Source organism: Aquarana catesbeiana, linkage group LG13 (assembly GCF_042186555.1).
Source record: "Aquarana catesbeiana isolate 2022-GZ linkage group LG13, ASM4218655v1, whole genome shotgun sequence".
NCBI lineage: Eukaryota > Metazoa > Chordata > Amphibia > Anura > Ranidae > Aquarana > Aquarana catesbeiana.
The window spans coordinates 45530091-45549795 of NC_133336.1; the positions used below are offsets into that span (position 1 = coordinate 45530091).

The following is a 19705-nucleotide window of genomic DNA, read 5'->3' on the forward strand; positions in this document are numbered from 1 at the left end:
AGGCACCCTTTAAAAATGATGGGCAGTTTTGGGGCACCCCATTCTAAAATGTATAAAATGATTGTAATAGTTTTACATAATGCAACAACATCCATATGCCAAGTAGGACACCCAAAGTTAGAGGTGATTTATTCTTCCAAAGCAAATACTCTTTTGCAAACTGGTACTGACTAGTATTCCAATGTTTCTCTTCTCCCTCAGTTTTTCTCCAGCACTCAGCAATTGTTACCCCAATGCTGATGGAGAGGGGCAGGGAAGGGTCAAACAAGGATGTTGTGCAGGCGATTGACATCCTTCCTTATCAACTGATGATGCCATTGGTCGTTAGGACTCTGGCAGCTAGAAGGTTGTAATAGTGCACAAAGAAATCCTGTGGCTTTGCGTAACTAAAAGGCAGGCCTCTACCACACGCCGGCATGTATACAATTTTTGGGCAATTTTTAGGCATTTTGCCAAGGCACCCCTGAAGAAACCTCAAGGCACCACAGGGTGCCTGGGCACCCTGGTTGAAAAAGGCTGGTCCAGACTATGGACAATAACCACTTAAGGCCCAAAAGGATTTGCCCCCTTAATGACCAGGCCATTTTTTCAGATACGGCACTGCATCGCTTTAACTGACAATTACGCGATCCTGCAACGCTGTACCCAAACAAAATTTATGTCCTTGTTTTCCCACAAATCTAGATTTCTTTTGATAGTATTTGATCACCTCTGTGGTTTTTATTTTTTGCGCTATAAACAAAAAAAAGAGTGACAATTTTGAAAAAAAACAATATTTTTTACTTTTTGCTATAATAAATATCCAAAAAAAAAAAAATTTCTTCCTTAGTTTAGGCCAATATGTATTCTGTAATTGATAAAAAAAAAAAAAAACGCAATAAGTGTATATTGATTGGTTTGCGCATAAGTTATAGCGTCTACAAGGCAGGAGCTCACAGTCCCATAGCACATGTGGAGTGAAACAGTGATTAACCTTTCCTTCTATTTCCTCTGTGGTCACTAATCCCAGCACCACTTCTTCAGGCAATGCAAGCCCACCTGGCTGCAGCTGACTCTTCCACCAGCCCTCCTGGCTTCTCTCTACACCAGTCCGTCCGACTGACTCTTCACCAGCCCACCCGGCTAACTCTCTGGAGATCTCTCAGGGGAAAGGTAGAAGACTTAAGCCCACCACTGTCTTCAAGGGAGACGGGTTACATGTGGCAGTCTGCCCCCTTTGTTAGTCCCCACCAGTGTTGAATTACTCCCTCTGTCCTCGCTTTGCTCCTGTGCCTCCAGAAAAGCTTTCTCCCTTGTGTCTTTGGCAGGATCCTTCAAGCACCCGAGCTCTGGTCCTAGGCAAGACGCCAACCCAGACTAGGGGGTACCCCTCAGGGCCATAACAGCCTCTTCAACACTGCACCTCCATCTTCCTGCTGGCATGGCTCATGTCTATTTATGAGGTTATCTCAGTCCCCTGCCAGCCCACTACTGGGGATTGGCTGAAGCCTCAAATATGCATGGCAGCTCCTCCTAAGCCCCCTCGCCCTCTAATTATAGAAGGTTCTCCAACCGTCCAGATATCAGGGGGAGGCACCAGAGAACTGCCATGATGAGTCATCCAGCCCCAAACTCCAATATCCCTGACCCAATTATAGACTCACAAATTTAAAGCATGAGTCAAGATATGGTTTGCCTACTCTACTTCTAGCCCACTCTAGAGGGTGCTACATTATAGCCAATGGAAAGTCAATTAACAAGAGAAGGAGGGGCATGAAAAAAAAAAAAACACACCCACAGGTTACAAGTATTTTCAAGCGTTTTTTTTTTTTTCTTTGCAGGCACTCCCATTAAAGCCTTTAGGCAGCACAAACGCATGACTTTACTCCAAAGAAGCTCATGTACTTTATTGAGTTCAGGTGCCACAACATGACATCCTATGGGCACCATAGGTGACACGATATGACATTATATGGGCACCATAGGTAACATGACACAACATCCTATGGGCACCATAGGATATAATGGGAATCCTCATGTTGAGCGTTAGGCCCCATGCACACTGGGCATTTAGCCCTGGTGCATGGGACTCTGGCATTTAGCTGTGGGTGGAGAGCACAGGTGTCTGAGTTTTGTGTATTTGTCCCTGACCGCATACTGCCCTAAACCTTTGTACCAATAGGTGCCCCATCTAGCTCCAGCAGCTGTCAGCTATTCGCAGATCATTGACAGGCTGTTGGCAGCCAGGCTGGATGGGACACCTGTGCCCTCCGTCCGCAGTTTTTTTAAATTTGACAGTCATGCAGCTGCGGGTGATCGGCCCTGAATGCGGACAGTTTGGAGCTGCCCACCTGCACCAGCAAAGCTGTCAAATTTCAGCGAGCGGCTTTGTCCATGCAGCCACTGCTTACCAATGTACATGAGTGGGTGGTACTTCCACCTAGCAGCACTAGGGTCATCAGTTCAAATCCCAACCAGGGCACTACCTGCCTCGAGTTTGCATGTTCTCCCTGTGCCTGCGCGGATTTCCTCCGGGTACTCCGGTTTCCTCCCACACTACAAAGACATGCTGGTAGGTAAACTGGCTCCTCTCTCAGATGGCACTAGTAAGTATGAATGTGAGTTAGGGACTTTAGATTGTAAGCTCCTTGGGGGCAGGGACTAATGTGAATGTACAATATATACGTAAAGCGCTGCGTAAACTGATGGCGCTATATAAATGCCTGTACTAATAAATGATAACATAATGAATAAATGGACTGCCTGCACACAGCACCTGGTGGCTAAAGCCGCAAAAACACAGGTGCTCATATATGGGCTACAGGGCATCAACGCATTTCTGAATGAGGCCTAATAGTGAAAAAAATGAACATTTCTGTCCCTTTGTGACCCAAAAACACAAAATTTAGGTGCTGCTCAGATAGAAAGGTAAAGTCCAACTAGACCTCTATGAATGCAGGCAGGGATATGAAGACCGTCCTAGCAATGTCAAAGGAAAAGATCCAGAAGCTGCACATGAGATGAATGGCAGCCTCAGCCCGGACTCCAGCCAGGCCACCTGCCAATGCGTTTCGCTTCGCCCCTTGGAGCTTAATCACGATCTCACTTCATGCACATGGGTCTGGCCTTGAGATGTGCCGCTTATGGATCTTTTCTTTTGACATTTCTGTCCCTTTGTTGTGAACTTTGAACTGTACACTCTATGAGCACTTGCTAAGGGCTACAGTCATTGGTTTGTCATCTGACATTTTATGAATGTCATGTACTATTTGTGAGTACCTTTACCCTTACCACAGCCTAAGGATTTAAATGGTTGCCCAGGCGTGCCGTTCTCTTAACAATACTTTGTTTATGTTTTCCGTAGTATGTTCTAGTGTCCTACAGCAAGGAAGGACCTTCACTATCACATGATATGACATGTCATCTTTTCCATGTCAAAGGGACAATTTAAAGCATCACCTAATCCCCCTAAGATCAAAACACAAACACAAGAAGTAAAAGGGTCCACCTTTGCTGCTGCTCACAGGACACACAAACATGGTTCCTCTCCATCTCCTCCAGGTATTGTTGGTTACAGCCCAGCGTTCCCCAAATATTTGCTTTCCAGCAGCCCTGTACAGGGAGGATCAGAGCAGCTTAGCTACACAAACAGGTTGGCAGATAGCGCTTTGCATTCCGGAGGATCAATAAACACAGGTTGTTACTATTTACTGTGCGCAGGGAAAACACGCACCAACAGGTCTCCACATGTTCAACTAATACTGATAAAAGTCACTGGCCATTGCTGGTTGCCGCTTTTTTTTTTTTTTTTTTTTTGAGAGGCGAGAAAGCGCATAAGTGGTGGGCAACTTTACAAGCCAAGTGAGAAACTAGTAAAACTGCAACTTACAGGAAATGCACATCCTGACAACAGACATTTCTTTTTCTCCATTTAACTACTTAAGGACCTGGCCTATTTTTCAAACTTGGTGTTTACAAGTTAAAATCCTTTTTAGCTAGAAAATTACTTTGAACCCCCAAACATTATATATATATATATATATATATATATATATATATATATATATATATATATATATATATATATATATATATATATATATACACACAGTAAAACCTTGGTTTGAGAGTAACTTGGTTTGAGAGTGTTTAGCAAGACAAGCAAAATGTTTTAATAAATTCTGACTTGATATACAAGCGATGTCTTGATATAAGAGTAGTGTCATGTCACAACTGAGTATAAAAAAGAAGAGAGGAGCCTCTAAGGCCTCTTTCACACGGACTGTCTGTTTAGGTCCGCCTGTTTTTTAGGCGGACCTGAACGGACACTCCATGGAGGTCTATGGAGCGTCGGATGTCAGCGGTGACATGTCTGCTGACATCCGACCCGATCCGATCCGAAAAAGTGTAAGGGAGGAAAAACCTACTTTTCCATCCGTTTTTGGATCGGATCGGGTGACGACGGACTCTACGGTCCGTCATCACCCAATCCCCCATAGGGGAGAGCGGCGCTCTGACAGGTCCGTCGCTGCACAGTGTGCAGCGACGGACCTGTCATCTTCCTGTCCTCTTCCTTTAATGAAGGTATAACATTTAGCAACTTATTGCTACACTTAGAGGTGCCTCTCTTCTCTTTTATACCCTGTAAAAAAAATGCTTTGATATACAAGTGCTTTGGATTACAAGCATGTTTCTGGAACGAATTCTGCTCGCAAACCAAGGTTTCACTGTATTTTTTTTCAGACACCCTAGAGAACAAAATTGCAGTTGTTGCAATACTTTCTGTCACACCGCATTTGCGCAGCGGTCTTGCAAGTGCATTTTTTTGGGAAAAAATACACTTTTTTTAATTCAAAAATAAGACAACAGTAAAGTTAGCCCAATTTTTTTTTTTTATATAGTGAAAGATAATGTTACCCCGAGTAAGGCATCATTCTCATGAGGCGGATCTGCTGCCTCGGAGTCCGCCTCTGTCCACCAGCGCAGCGGGAGATCTTTCTGGTGATCTCCGCTGAGCCAGCGGATGACAGGTCCCTCTCTGTTCACTGAGCGGGGAGGGGCTTGTCAAGCGCTGCTGCTTCCTTTGGAGAGATCGGGCGAAAACGGACAGCGTGTCTGTTTTCATCAGATCTCACCCGATCCGATCCGCCAGGGACGGATGCGAACGTAGGGGCATCCGTCTGGACTGGGTAGGATGTCAGTGGACATGTCACATCCGTCGCTCCATAGACTAGCATGGAGCTCCCGTTCAGGCCTGCCATCAAAACTGACAGGCGGACCTGAGCGGTCCGACTGTGTGAAAGGGGCCTAAATTGATACCCAAAATGTCATGCTTCAAAACTGCGCCCGCTCGTGGAATGGTGACAAATTTGATCCTTTTTTTTTTTTTTATCCAGAAGACAAACTTTGATCCTTAAAAATCTCTGTAGGCAACGTTTAAAAAATTCTACAGGTTACCAATTTTGAGTTACAGAGGAGGTCTTTTACTAGAATTATTGCTCTTGCTCTATTGTTTGTGGTGATACCTCACATGTGTCGTTTTCATATGCGGGTGCGACTTACGTAGGCGTTCGCTTCTGTGCGCAAGCTTGGCGGGACGGAACGCTGTAATTTTTTTTATCATTATTTATTTTATTTTATTTTTACACTGTCCATTTAAAAAAAAAAATGCGGTCACTTTTATTTCTATTACAAAGAATGTAAAAATCCCTTGTAACAGAAAAAAAAGCATGACAGGACCTCTTAAATGTGAGATCTGGGGTCAAAAAGACCTCAGATTTCACATTTACACTTAAATGCAATACAAAAATAAAAAAAATTCCCCTTTAAGACCGTTCGGCGGAAGTGACGTTTGACGTCACTTCCATCATCCAATGGTATGGAGCCAAATGGGGGCCATCATTCCCTTACTCAGCATCCAGCCTCAGAGGGGAAAGGACCCGATCGTGCTACCAACGGCTCCGGTAAGCGGCGGAGACCACCGGGGGGGGGCACCTTTCACCACCACAGATAAAAGTGATCCCACCGCAGAGACCACTTTTATCTGAAAGTGGACCGCCCGCTGTTTAAAACGATACCTGGGGTTATGGCAGCTATCTGCTGCCATAACAACGGTAATCCACGTTAAAACAGCCGCCGTATAATGGCGGCAGGCGGTCCACAAGTGGTTACAGGTTCAGTGTACCCCAAAACGCACATTACAGTTCTTGGTGCATTAAATGATTTTTTGTGTTTTGGAACTGCAAGTTAGGGCAAATCTAAAATTTGTCACCATTACAGTAATAGAGGGGAAGCCTTCCAATCGAGATGATCGAGGAGAGGCAAGAGAAGGGAGAGAGAGATTGATTGAGGTTGATTGAGGTTTCCTCTCAATTCTTGGGGCAGAAAATTAGGGAAGATCCAAAATTTTGAGTTGTCAACATTACAATAAATAGAGAGGAAGTCTTCCATTAGGGACACTTGTTTCAAGAAAAAAAAAGAGGGGGGGGGGGGGGGAGATGCAGAGGGAAATAAATTTCATTACCGGTACAGTTATAGAGGGGAAGTCTTCCATTTGGGACATTTGTTCTGAGGAAGAGCTGAAGATTGAAGGTGGAGGAAAGAGGGAAGGGGAGAAATTTTCACTTCCTGTTATGTTGAGTTTTCACCAGTAGTGTAACGGAGGGGAAGTCTTCCAGTAGGGGCATTTGCTCTAAGAGAGAGAGAGGGAGCAGGGGAGAGAGGAGGGGGGGGGGGGGGGGGAGGAGAGAGAAAAATTAAAGGAAAACAAAAAGAAAAAGAAAGGAGAAGGAAGAGGGAGAAAGAGTGACAGAGGGATAGGTTGATTTACGCTCACTTCCTGTTGTATTTACAGATATATAAAATAAAAAGAAATATCTCCAATAGATATTGAGAGATCCTCAATCATTCCCTACTCTATCAAAAAAATTGTAATAAAACAAGTTTCAGAATTTAAAGACTTTAAAGTGTATGTAAAGCCCAAACCCTTTTTTGGCTAGAGTAAAACAGGGTTCAAACCCTTGGAAAATGTAATTCACTTCCTGTTCCAGAAGTGCAACAGTAAGTTAGAATAAATCACCCAAAATGACAGGAATTCAGCTCAACCACAGAACCCAGGAGCTAGTGGCGATCACTGCAGTAGCAGTGCCTATGTAGCGCCCCAGTAGGCTACTAGTGTTAAGAAAAATAAGTTTTTGGCCTTCCTGTAGTCAGGGAGAGAAACAATCATTTAGTAGTGTCTGTTCTACGTTCTATTGTTGCAGGCCCACCTATTTCCCCCTGCATCTCACTGGGCTCTAGTATATAGCGGGCGGAAGACCCTGGCCTGCATATTAATGCCTCTTCAGCCAATCCCTGGTCAGGAGAGTGAGTGGCCAGAATGGGGCTGAGAGGGGTATAAAAAGATTGGAACCTAGAACAGCTTCCTCTTGTTCCTAGGAGAGTAATGCCGTGTACACACGGGTGGACTTTTCGGCATCAAAGGTCCGACGGTCTTTCCGACGGACTTTCGACGGACTCTCTAACGAATGGACTTGCCTACACAAACCACCTCTTGCCCTCAAACCACCTTTTGCTTTAATTACAGCCTTTAGTTTGTTGGGATATGTGGACTGCAGTCTTTAAGGTTATTCCACAAATTTTCAATGGGGTTTAAGTCTGGGCTCTAAATAAGCCATGCAAGGACATTCACTCTTTTTTTCTTAGCCCGCTGTGTGGTAATTTTTGCTGTGTGCTTTGGGTCATTGTCATGTTGGAAGGTAAACCTTCTTCCCATTGACAACTTTCTGGCAGAGGACAGCAGATTTTCCTCAAGCATTTGATGATATTTTGCCCCACCCATTTTTTCCTTCTATCCCGACAAGCGCTCCAGTCCCTGCTGCAGAGACTAACCCACATAGCAGGATATTACCACCTCCATGCTTTACTGTAGGTAATGGTGATGGTGTTATCTGGCCATAACACCTTTTTCCATGTGGCCTCAGAATCTTCAAGGCGCGTGTTGTAATATTGGCAAAGCTCAGTCATGACTGCATGTGGCCTTTCTTGAGTGGCTTTTTTCTTGCAACCCTCCCATACAAGCCACATTTGTGGAGAATTTGTGATATTGTTGTCACATGCACACAATGACCACTCTTTGTCATAAATTCCTGCAACTGCTTCAGAGTTGCTGTAGGCCTCTTGGTGTAGTTTCCTCCTGGCTCCCACATCCAGTTTGGAGCGACATCCTGATCCAGGGAGGGTCTGCGTTGTACCAAATACCTTCCACTTCTTAATAATAGACTTCACTGTGCTTCTAGGCATTGATAAAGCCTTCGAGTTTTTTGTTGTATCCATCTCCTGTCCACAGAGATCTTTTGACAGGTGCCTTGCCACCCATGGTTGATTCTTTGCTTTAGTTGCAGACCCCTTTCACACTGGGGCGTTTTTCAGGCGCTTTTGGGTTAAAAATAGCACCTGTAAACCACTTGAAAAACACCTCATCTGCAGTCTCAGTGTAAAAGCCCGAGTGCTTTCACACTGAGGCGATGCGCTGGCAGGACGTTAAAAAAAGTCCTGCAAGCAGCATCTTTGGCACCTCTTCTGCCCATTGAAATGAATGGGCACCGCTGCTGAAGCGCCTGCAAAGCACTTCAGCAGCGGCGCTACACGAGGCATTTAACCCCTTCATCGGCCGCTAGCGGGGGGTTAAAAGCTCCCCGCTAGCGGCCGAAAAGCGTCACTAAAATTACGGTAAAGCGCAGCTGGAACTAGCGGCATTTTACCGTCAACGCCCGCCCGCTCCAGTGTAAAATGCAGCCTACCAGGGATCGAAAAGCTCCAGGAAAGCTCAAAATGACCCCAGCTGAAAGTCAAATTGCTTTGTTTGCCAATGAAACGGTGAGTAGCTACACCTGATTGAGTTTACAAGTCATTTTTAGGAGGGGGATAATCCTTTTTCCAACTCAGTGATTCTGTTTTTGTTTTTCTCTGACATGTTGGTGTTATATCTTTCACCTGGATCTTATAAGTTGCACAGCTGGATAAAACAAAAACGGTGTCTGTCTTCGTTTCAGGCTGCAAAGCAACAAAAAATTCTGATTTTAAAGGGGGGTGATTTTTTTTTCTATACCCATTGTATATAGTTACACTAATCAAAGCTAGACTAATGTAACCATGTACAAACTGAGATACCTACATTTCAGCTTTAGCACAAGCTAAAAAAAAAAAAAAAAAAAAAAATATTATAATACACACATATATATATATATATATATATATATATATATATATATATATATATATATATATATATATATATATATATATATATATATATCTCCACACAGGCTTCTTTCTGACACTTTCAAGGGGCTCTGTGTATGCCTTGGCTGCCCAGTTTCCTCCCCATCAACACTCTGGTTAATCCTGATGTCATCACTACCTTCACAATTAAAGTCAGAGTATTCCTAATAGACAAATCTGATGTCAGCCAATTACACATGAAGCCAAAACTGACACTCGTTTACAGGCTGGTAATCTTCCCTAACAAAGCCTATGAAAAGAAGAGCTCAACCTGAATCCCCGGTGTGTTAATTAATGTTCCTGATACCTTCATTTGTAGCTGAGCAGCCAAATGCCTCCTAATCGGATTGTGGAGGACTCTTGAGGAATAGACCACATGCGTCTATGAACTGCCTTATTAATCCCAGAACTACACGCTGGCCACACTTTCCTTTAACTCTTCTTAATCATCAGATACGTAAATGTTATCCATCCCGCAGGGAAGCAGCTTTATCAGTGGGCACGTGTGGTCCTTCCCTGCGGCTCGCCCATATTAATTTTCCTTGCTCTATTTCTGTGCCCATAAAGGCAGAAAGGGTAGCTGTGCCACACTGTACAGAATTCTCACATACGTGGCACCGCTGGGGCTGTCCATGTGGTAAAACACTACTCAGTCTTTGATGGCCCTAAATTGAAGTAGAACTCCAGATATAGAAGACACAAATTAATGCAACTCTGTATTCATTAATACATTACTAAATCTATTTTCTTAACCACTTGCCGACCATTCTTTGGCAGTTTTACTTCTACAGGGTAGCTGCGCTGTGCAGGATCACATATATGTGATCCTGCATTTCTGGGTATCAGGGGTGAGTGCACGTTGCCGGAGGCCCGCTCCCAAGACCCAATGTCTGCCGGTTCCCCTCTGATCAATCAGGACATAGGACACTATGTAAACAAGGCAGTTCGCCATTCTGTCAATAAGGAAGGCATTGATCCCAGTGGCAGCCGGTCCATAAGGGGCGCCAACTCCCCAAAGTTCCCAAAGTTAGTTTGCCAAAGAAAGAAAAATACTTTAACATGTTAAAAAACTGTTACTCATATTATCATTTATTCAAAAAATAAATTGTTCATATGTGTGTGCACTGTGCAGGGCGCCGGACTAATGGGTGTCTATTAGGTCCATACATTTTTTTAAAAGCATGCGATTTGAGGCTGAGGCTCTAATTGGCTTCTCTCAGGTTGTCCTCAGGGGCGCAGAGCACTGCGCCCTGAACACTCCCACTTTTGATTTTAGCAAATCAATATTCGTCATCGCGTCACTTTCGGTTTCCGGCTTCTCATCCCGTGGAACGCAAGGCATCCTCTGGTGAGTGCAAACCTGGAGGGGTTTATTTGTTCCCCCCCCCCCCCCCCCAAAGATTTATAGCACCGGCCACAACTCATTGATCCTGGGTTCCTGCAAAACCGGACACAGATCTATGCCTTCCCCTAGTACAAGCACATCCCCCACTACAGTAAATCACTAGTAGCTAGACACAAATTTAACCCTTTGATCACCCCTGATGTTAACCCCTTCCCAGCCAGTGTCATTAGAACAGTGACAGTGCATACTTTTAGCACTGATCACTGTATTAGTATCACTGATCCCCAAAAAGTGTCAGTTAGGTGTCTGATTTGTCCACCACAATGTCGCAGTCCCGCTAAAAATATCTGATCGCCGCCATTACTGGTATAAAAAAAAATTCCATAAAAAAATCCCATGGTTTGTAGATGCTAGAACTTTTGCGCAAACCAATCAATATACATTTATTGGGATTTTTTTAACAAAAATATGTAGCAGAATATATATTGGTCTAAATCGATGGTTAGTTTTTTACCTTTTTTTTTGTTAATGTTTTATAGCAGAAAGTAAAAAATATTGTTTTTTTTCAAAATTGTCAGTCATTTATTGTTTATAGTGCAAAAAATAAATAATGCAGAGGTGATCAAATACCACCAAAAGACAGCTCTATTTATTGGAAAAAAAAGGACATCAATTTTACTTGGGTACAGCATCGCACGACCGCGCAATTGTCAGTTAAAGTAACGCAGTGCCGAATCGCAAAAAATGGCCTGGTCAGGAAGGGGATAAAACCTTCCGGAGGTCAAGTGGTTAATCAGTACAGCTGTCCTTTGACAAATACACTACAACAAACAACATCACTTCCGAATTTTTATTCTGTTGTCACTTTAGTAAACTCTTTATTGAGCCATGCTGCTGCTTAGCACATGAGCAATGCAGAACAACCAGTTGGCTCTTTGTGCCGCTTGTCCTTCTCCCAGTCTAAGCTTTGCTATTCAGGCGGTGTTAATATTCGGATAGCAAGTCACTTTCAGGTACTGAAACGGTTTGTGTTTAACCACTTCAGCCCCAGATTATTTACACACACCCCCCCCCCCCCCGACCAGGCATTTTATTGCGATACGGCACTGCGTTAATTTAACTGATAATTGTGCGGTCGTGCGACACTGTACTCAAAATAAATTTTTGTTCTTTTATTCCAACACATTTTTTTTACTTTCTGCTATAAAACATATACAAAAAAAAAAAAGGGTAAAAAACTAATTTCTTCATCAATTTAGGCCAATATGTATTCTGCTATAAAATCGCTGATCGCCGCCATTACTAGTAATAGTCCCTAAATCTATCCTATAGTTTGTAGACAGGATAACTTTTGCGCAAACCAATCAATACACGCTTATTGGGATTTTTTTTTTACCAAAAATATGTAGCAGAATACAAATTGGCCTAAATTGATGAAGAAATTTGCTTTTTTTAATCTTTTTATTGAGAATGTTTTAAAGCAGAAAGTAAAAAATATTGTTTTTTTTTTTCAAAATAGTCTTTTTTTTTTTTTTTTTTTGTTTCTAGCGAAAAAAAATAAAAAAGACTGCAGAGGTGATCAAATGCCACCAAAAGAAAGCTCTGTTTGTGGGGAAAAAAAGGACATCAATTTCGTTTGGGTACAGTGTTGCAAGACCGCGCAATCGTCAGTTAACGCAGTGCCATATCGCAAAAAAATGGCCTGATCAGGAAGTGGGTAAAACCTTTCCGGATCTGAAGTGGTTAAATAGAGACGTTGGGACAATGGTACGTGCCAACCTGGAATTTTTCAGCCAACTGCCTGCAGTTCCCTTAAAGTAACAGACTCCCCTATCTTTTATGCACATTTTGTACAATCCCCATCGTTAAGGGGAACAACTTATTAGAATGGAGGGCCAGTTCACACCACATGCAGTTCAGTGCATTTTTTTTTCTGCATCAAAAATGCACTGGAAAGAAGGTTATATGGTTTTTAAAGGCATAGTTAACGCCAGTGCTTGCAGTTCCAGTGCGTTCCAGAAAAAAAAGTGGAATATGCTAAATTTTTGCTGCACCGAGCTGTACTGGAATGCTGTAAAACGCATCAAAAACACACTGGAGCGCACTGAAACACACTGGAACACACGTCCTTATTTAAAGGTTAGGAAAAAAGAGGGGGGAAAAAATGCACCGGACTGCATCAAAAAATGCACCAAAAACTGCACTGGAACGCATCAAAAACACGCATGCAGAAAAGCATCTGGACTGTGTTTCTATGGTGTGTAACTTACCATTTACTACAGGCTTGTTTTTAAAGGCCTTAAGGTGAGGGCACACCTGAAGGGGGAGAGTGCACATTGCATGAAGACACCATGGGGGTTATTTACGAAAGCCATATCCACTTTGCACTGAAAGTGCACTGGAAGTGCAGTCGCTCCAAATCTAAGGGGTAGATCTGAAAAGAGGGGAAGCTCTGCTGATTTTATCATCCAATCATGTACAAGCTAAAATGCTGTTTTTTATTTTCCTTGCATGTCCCCCTCAGATCTACAGCGACTGCACTTTCAAATGCACTTGTAGTGCAAAGTGGATTTTCTTTTAGTAAATAACCCCCCATGTGTTTCACTTTTTTCTTTGATATGTTTATGGACTTTTTCTTGCTTATCAATATTGAGGACTGTATATGTATATATGTATATATATATATATATATATATATATATATATATATATATATATATATATATATATATATATTATTATATATATATACACATATACATACACACACACATTGAGCACTTACACTTTATTCATCTAGTATTGAGCACTTGCACTATAATTGGGGATATTTTATATAATATCTTATCTGTTTATTTATTACATATTATCATTTTTAGAGTTTTAGTATATTGTATATATATTGGGTATATATGGTGTGAACTGGCCTGGAATCCAATTATCCAACTGTCCAGGCAGGACATAATGGGGTTCCATAGAAAATCATTATGAGGTTCGATGGCTCCACAACCATACCCTAAAAAAATAATTAAAATTAAACAATGACTTTGACATACGGATGATAAAAACAAGCCTATAAAAAAAAACCCAAAAAACTCAAAACTACAAATCCTCAATTATCTGCCATTACCACTGTGTGGATGAACCATTATGCGGTCAGTCTGTAGTGGGCCCATCATTCTTATCATTAGAAATAGCATTATGTGCGATGTCTGCCTTCCTCCCCCCTGTCATCCTATATCTCTCTGCGGCTCCAGGGATCTCCCTGCTTAAGTACAGTTGGGAAATGCGAGCAGTGAAGCCGCACCAGCATAAGAACCCTTGTCATGTTTTGGGTTGGCGGTGTCTCCTTGATTAATGAAATATTCACTCTTAACCTTTAGGTCTCCAGATTAAATTTCTGCAGAGACGTCGTCCGTTGTTTTGTACTTGTGCACAAGCATGAATGTCTCCCCTGAATGATAGGAAAGTTTGAGGAGATGGGCGCTTGCTTACAGCAACGAGCAAGTGCGTCAGCATGGAAAATGCTAAATATTGCAATGACATGCGATGCAAATCCCTTCGGGGATCCCTGACGTAGGGAAGACCAACGTGACCATAAAGCAAAGCGCATGTAATTAGAAGAAACCAATGCAAAAGGCTGCTTTCCCACTGCTTTGTCGCATATGCATTTTTGCGGCATTTCTGGTGCGTTTTCTGGGTGCCTATTACCCAGCATGCACCTGTGAAACCTGGACATGTGACTAAAAAAAACAGACCAAAAACGCAATCGAGATTGCGTTTTTGATGTGCTTTCTCTTCATTTCAGTGGGGAAGTGTGTTTTTGGTGTGGTTTTTTTTGAACATGCACCAAAAAATGCAGTAAGCAGGACTCTTAAAAATCCAACTGACCAGTGTGAAGCATTCCATAGGATTTTAGGCTCGGTTCACACCTATGCGTTTTTTTAGTGCTTTTTGCAGAAACGCACTGCAGTCCATTTAAGATGGTTTTCTATGGAACACGTTCACACCTATGTTTTTTCAGTCGCTGCGTTTTTTTTTAAAGGTTTCAAAGGCTGCTATTAATGACTTCTCTTGAAAGTGATAGTTACCTGCCTGTCATTCTGATTCAGGGCTAGTTCGCGCCACAAAAATGCCCTCCAGATCTGTTCTGATGCATTTCTGCATGCACATTTTTGATGCGTTTCCAGGTGCATTGCAGATGCATTTATATTATTTTGTTTTTTTTCACTGTACTGGAGTCCGGCGTGTTTTTGATGAGTTTTTAATGCGTGTAGGTGCCTTCTTGTGCGTTTTACCTCAATCCAGTAGAGTGCAGGAAAAGTGCAGCATGTTCTACAATTTTTTCGGGAACTGGAATGCCTTGGTGTGAGCTATGCCATTGCAAACCATGTCACCTACTTTCTATGCGTTTTGGATGAAGAGAAAAAAAAGTACTGGAATGCATGTGGTGTGAACCCGATTCATGACATTTGAGCTGGGCACATATATCTGCAGTGTTTTCTTATCTCTCTTCAAAGCTCTAAGTCCTGTGGCTTTCTCCTGCTCTATTCTTCTGTTATCAGCATGATAACTTCTGACAAGTTCTCCAACAACTGAGATAAAACCAGCCTGAATTTTGTGTCAGGGCGGGTGCTATAAATAGATTAGCAGAAATCTGCTCTACTCACAGGACAGCTCTGAAAGTCTCTGCCTGTCTGGAGGGGGTGTGTGCCTTTCCTCCAATCTGCTGTCTCCCAGTGTAATCCAACACTACACTGCTACTGCTGAATGAGGAAGTGAAAATTCTAAAACAATCTTCACTTTCTAAAGAATATAGAAAACATCCCTTGTAATAGGAATGGAATGTGACAGGTCCTCTTTACGGAGAGAGATGTGGGGTCTATGAGACCCACATCTCTCCTCCAGGCTGGAAAAATTGAGATGAAAAAAAAAAAAAAAAGAAAAAGAACGATCTCTTTCTTTCCAACCGAGATCTTGGCTTTGTTTATTTCCGCCGGCCGGGCATGACGTCATAACGTCGCACCTGGGCCTTTGTAGCAAAGTGTCATTTGTTCAGTGTTGTGACATCACTTTTGTGAGATACTGTGTATATATAAATATAATATATGATAAAATGATTTTGAAAAAAAAATACACACATACACACACAGTGTGTGTGTATATATATATATATATTTGATATATATTGATATATATACACACATACACACACACAGTGTGTGTGTATATGTGTATTTTTTTTTTCAAAATAATTTTATCATAATAAATTATATATATATATGTATATATATATATATATATATATATATATATATATATATATATATATAAATAAAAATATACACACAACAACAAACATTTATATATTTATATATATATATATATATATATATAAATAAATGTTTATTGTTGTGTGTATATTTATATATATATATTAGACAATGGTGCAGCCTATAGATAACGTTGGCACAGTAATGGACAGTCAGTAGGTGCATTCCACAAGACTCAATAGCAAAAGAACCATTCATAGGTATAATTTATTCAGGTTGACATTTCGGCGGGGCGCTTTTCTTTAGAAAGGTGAAATGTTGACTGGGGTAAATAACACCTATAAATGGTTCTCTTGGTACTGAGTCCCATGGAGCGTGCCTGCTGACTTACTACATACAGTGCCTTGAAAAAGTATTTATACCCTTTGAAATTTTCCACATTTTGTTATGTTACAGCCAAGAACATATTTTTGGGGGATTTTTGGGGGATTTTATGTGATAAACCAACCTAAGTGGCACATAATTGTGAAGTAGAAGGAAAATGATAAATGTTTTTTAAAATTCTGAAAAGTGTGGTGTGCACTTGTTTTCAGCCCCCTTTACTCTTATACCACTAATTAAAATCGAGTGGGACCAATTGCCTTCAGAAGTCATCTAATTAGTAAGTAGAGTCCACCTGTGTGTCATTTAATTGCAGTATAGATATATATATATATATATATATATATATATATATATATATATATATATATATATATATATATATATATATATAATGTATTAGGGTTGCGCCGATACCGAGTATTTTCACGAGTGCTCGTGAAAATACTCCGATACTCGAAAATTATTATGCTAAAATTCAACTGCAAAGAAATGCATGCGATTTGAACAGGAATGCGGTGCGATCGTATAGTATGCGCTTTCCCCCCACCGTCCTGTGTGAACCCAGATTTGTCATTTTATCCTGGGTTCACACAGGAGCGGCGGGGAAACCAGGACAGGAATTGCAACTGCATTTCTGTTCAAATCGCATTCAATTCTTTGCAGTGTGATTTGAGGCTATTCATTTTGCATTAACTCAAATCGCACTGCAAAGCTTCTGAGTATCGGAGCATTTTCATGAAAATACTCAGTATCGGTGTAACCCTAATTAATAAATATATAATATAATTTATTTGTATAAAAAGGGTAGTGGCCAGTTCAGGATTTATATATTCTCATTTTATGCAAATAGTGCAAAGGAAATAAAAAGTTGCATAAATCCAGATGAGGGCTCATTCAAACAAGCATTGCCAAATACAGTCCCATTGCATAAACAAGACACCGCAAAGGTATCTGTACATCGACGAGTACTTGACCAAAAAGTAACAGTACTTGTCGATAAAAATCTGGTATCAGTGCAACCCCAATATATATAATTAGTGTACTGATTGCAGTGAAATCAGAAATCTAAAATATAACCAGAAATATTTACACCCAGGCACCACAGATCAGAAGAACTCTCAGGTACCTTAAGCATGCGGATCTCGCGCAGAGCAATCTTCTTGATCACCGGGTCATCTTCGGATTCCAGGAACTTCTTCACTGCCACAATCTGCCCCGTGTCTCTGTTTCTGCATTTAAAGACAATTCCATAGGAACCTTCACCGATTTTACCAATTTTCTCATACTTCTCCATGAAGACAGAACCCGAAAACTTGATTTGGATCCTTTCTGAGTAGGTCCCCTGTAGGTCCTGGTTACAGCTGTCTCTTGAGTGTCTCTGGGCGGTACCTGGAAACAGAAGAAAGCAGCCCGTTGGTGTACAATGCATTGAATAGCGGAGCACAGATAGAGAGGCCTTGATATAACAAGATCATTTATGTCACAAGAACGCCTTTCACTGAAGAGGCCTGCAAGCTATTGTCAAACTCAAGAAACGTTAGGGAGGGGGAAACAATCCCGAAAGTCGTTGAACTTTAGAAGAACTATTAACCTTTAACTGAAAAGTGAGTGTAACTGTTCCAGGGAAAGAGGCTTCAACTAAAATCAATAATGAGACAGAGTTCTACATTGAAGTGACGTTTGTGTTCTATACTTTTATTTTATTTTGACTCATTGTGGTATTTTGTGTGTTATTCCATTTTGAATTACGACAACCCATTCCTTTTTTATTGGGCTGCCAACGCACAGCAAATCATATTCATGCACCATTTTTTTCATAATGCAGAGCACCACAATGCTCATATGGTTCACATCTGAAAGTTGCTCTAAAACCCGGGTGTGATGGTGTGTTGGCTAAATATGCAGGATGTAATTTAACCAAAGAAAAGAAGGGGGGAGGGATGATTGAAATCTTAAAAAAAAATTGAGGGTATGTAAATTAAAACTTAAAGAGGAACTGTAGTCTGCTCACATAATTTGTAATAAAAACATCTTTGCCATTCTGAAGCTTCCCTCCAACCACTTTGCATATTATTTCATATGTACTGTGATTCTGTACTTGCCAAATATGCTGCAGAAATCTCCCTCCACTGGGTCTGGCTGCAGCAATTCCAACTGTGGGCAGCTGAAGCTGCTGCCTGTTCACTTCCTGGATTTACACAGACACACCTCCAGCTCTGCAGCCCTCCAGCTCTCATTGGCCCTCTTATGATTCATCCCCCCTCCCTTCCTGGCAAACTCTCACTTAGAGTGAGAGAGAGAGCTGTGCATGTCATAAGCCTAGGCCAATGACCAGACAAGAAACAGGAAGTGGGCTGTATAAGGTATTTACTGGCAGAAAAAAAAAATGTTTTACTATCCAAAGGTAAAACAAGGGCAGAAGATTTAACAGATGGAAAGTTGAAAAAATGACTGCAGGTCCGCTTTAAATATGTGTGTAAAATAAGGTTCAGGAGAGCAGAATTTTCAATATGAAGCCATGATTGAGAACACAGGGACATCTGATCATCACTGTGTACCATGGGTATGTGCCGCTTGTTTTTTCCTGATTTGAAGTTGTGTGTTTGTAACTTTTTTGGTGATTTATCTAAAATAAAGAATAAAAAAAAAAAAAAACATGGGGAATGACCTCAAGTTAGCAGGAGGAAAGTTCAAAACTAACCTTAGTAGGTAATATTTTACAGTAAGAATAGTTGTCATTGGAGTGCGCAGCCTATTTCATTAGGGTGTGCACCCCAGAGCACAAACACATATGTGTGTATATCAGCGAAGCAGTGGACGGTGTCAGTAGAGCAGAGATTGGTGTCAGTAGGGCAGTGGACGGTGTCAGTTTTTTATTTTTTTATATTTTTTTATCATTTTTTACAATTTCTTTTATTATTTGTTTACAATTTTTTTTCAGGAGCCCCGTTGGGGAGCTTTGGTGAAATATGTATAAACAGACCCCTGATGTCTCACTATTGAGACAGAGAAAGGGATTGAGGACACGGATTCCCCAGTCCCTTTCTCTGCAGCCTCAGCTGCACTGGACAGTGAACTAATGGGAAGTGCTCTGTGCTGAGAGGCTTCCTGTTTATTCACAACCTGAAGCATAGTAAACATAGTGCGACAGCGCTGAAAGCTGAAAAATGGCCTGGGCAGGAAGGGGGTGTAAGTGCCCTTTAGGCAAGTGGTTTAATGTAACCATATTAACACACTAGCGGCGCCTCTCTTCTTCTACTAATTTATTTTAAAAAATTGCTCGTCTTGTAAAACACTTGCAGACCAAGTTACTAGCAATCCAAGGTTTTACTGTATTTTGAAGAATGCTGCTGATTTCTGAAAATTAAAAAAAGAAAAAAAGACCTTTTGAAAGGACACAAGTATTTAGTGATTGGGTTGGTGTTTACTTTAAAGTGGTTGT

At 41.4% G+C, this 19705-nt stretch overlaps 1 protein-coding gene across 1 annotated transcript in view; it reads right to left on the reverse strand.

The window, feature by feature from the left end:
• CDKL1 (cyclin dependent kinase like 1) overlaps nucleotides 1-19705 on the reverse strand; it is an 85512-nt gene that overhangs the window by 38681 nt on the left and 27126 nt on the right. Inside the window, exon 2 of the mRNA XM_073608635.1 lies at nucleotides 17390-17652. Within this exon, the coding sequence (XP_073464736.1) occupies nucleotides 17390-17557 (168 nt within the window). The 5' untranslated portion in view covers nucleotides 17558-17652. The remainder of the gene's footprint in view (nucleotides 1-17389; nucleotides 17653-19705) is intronic.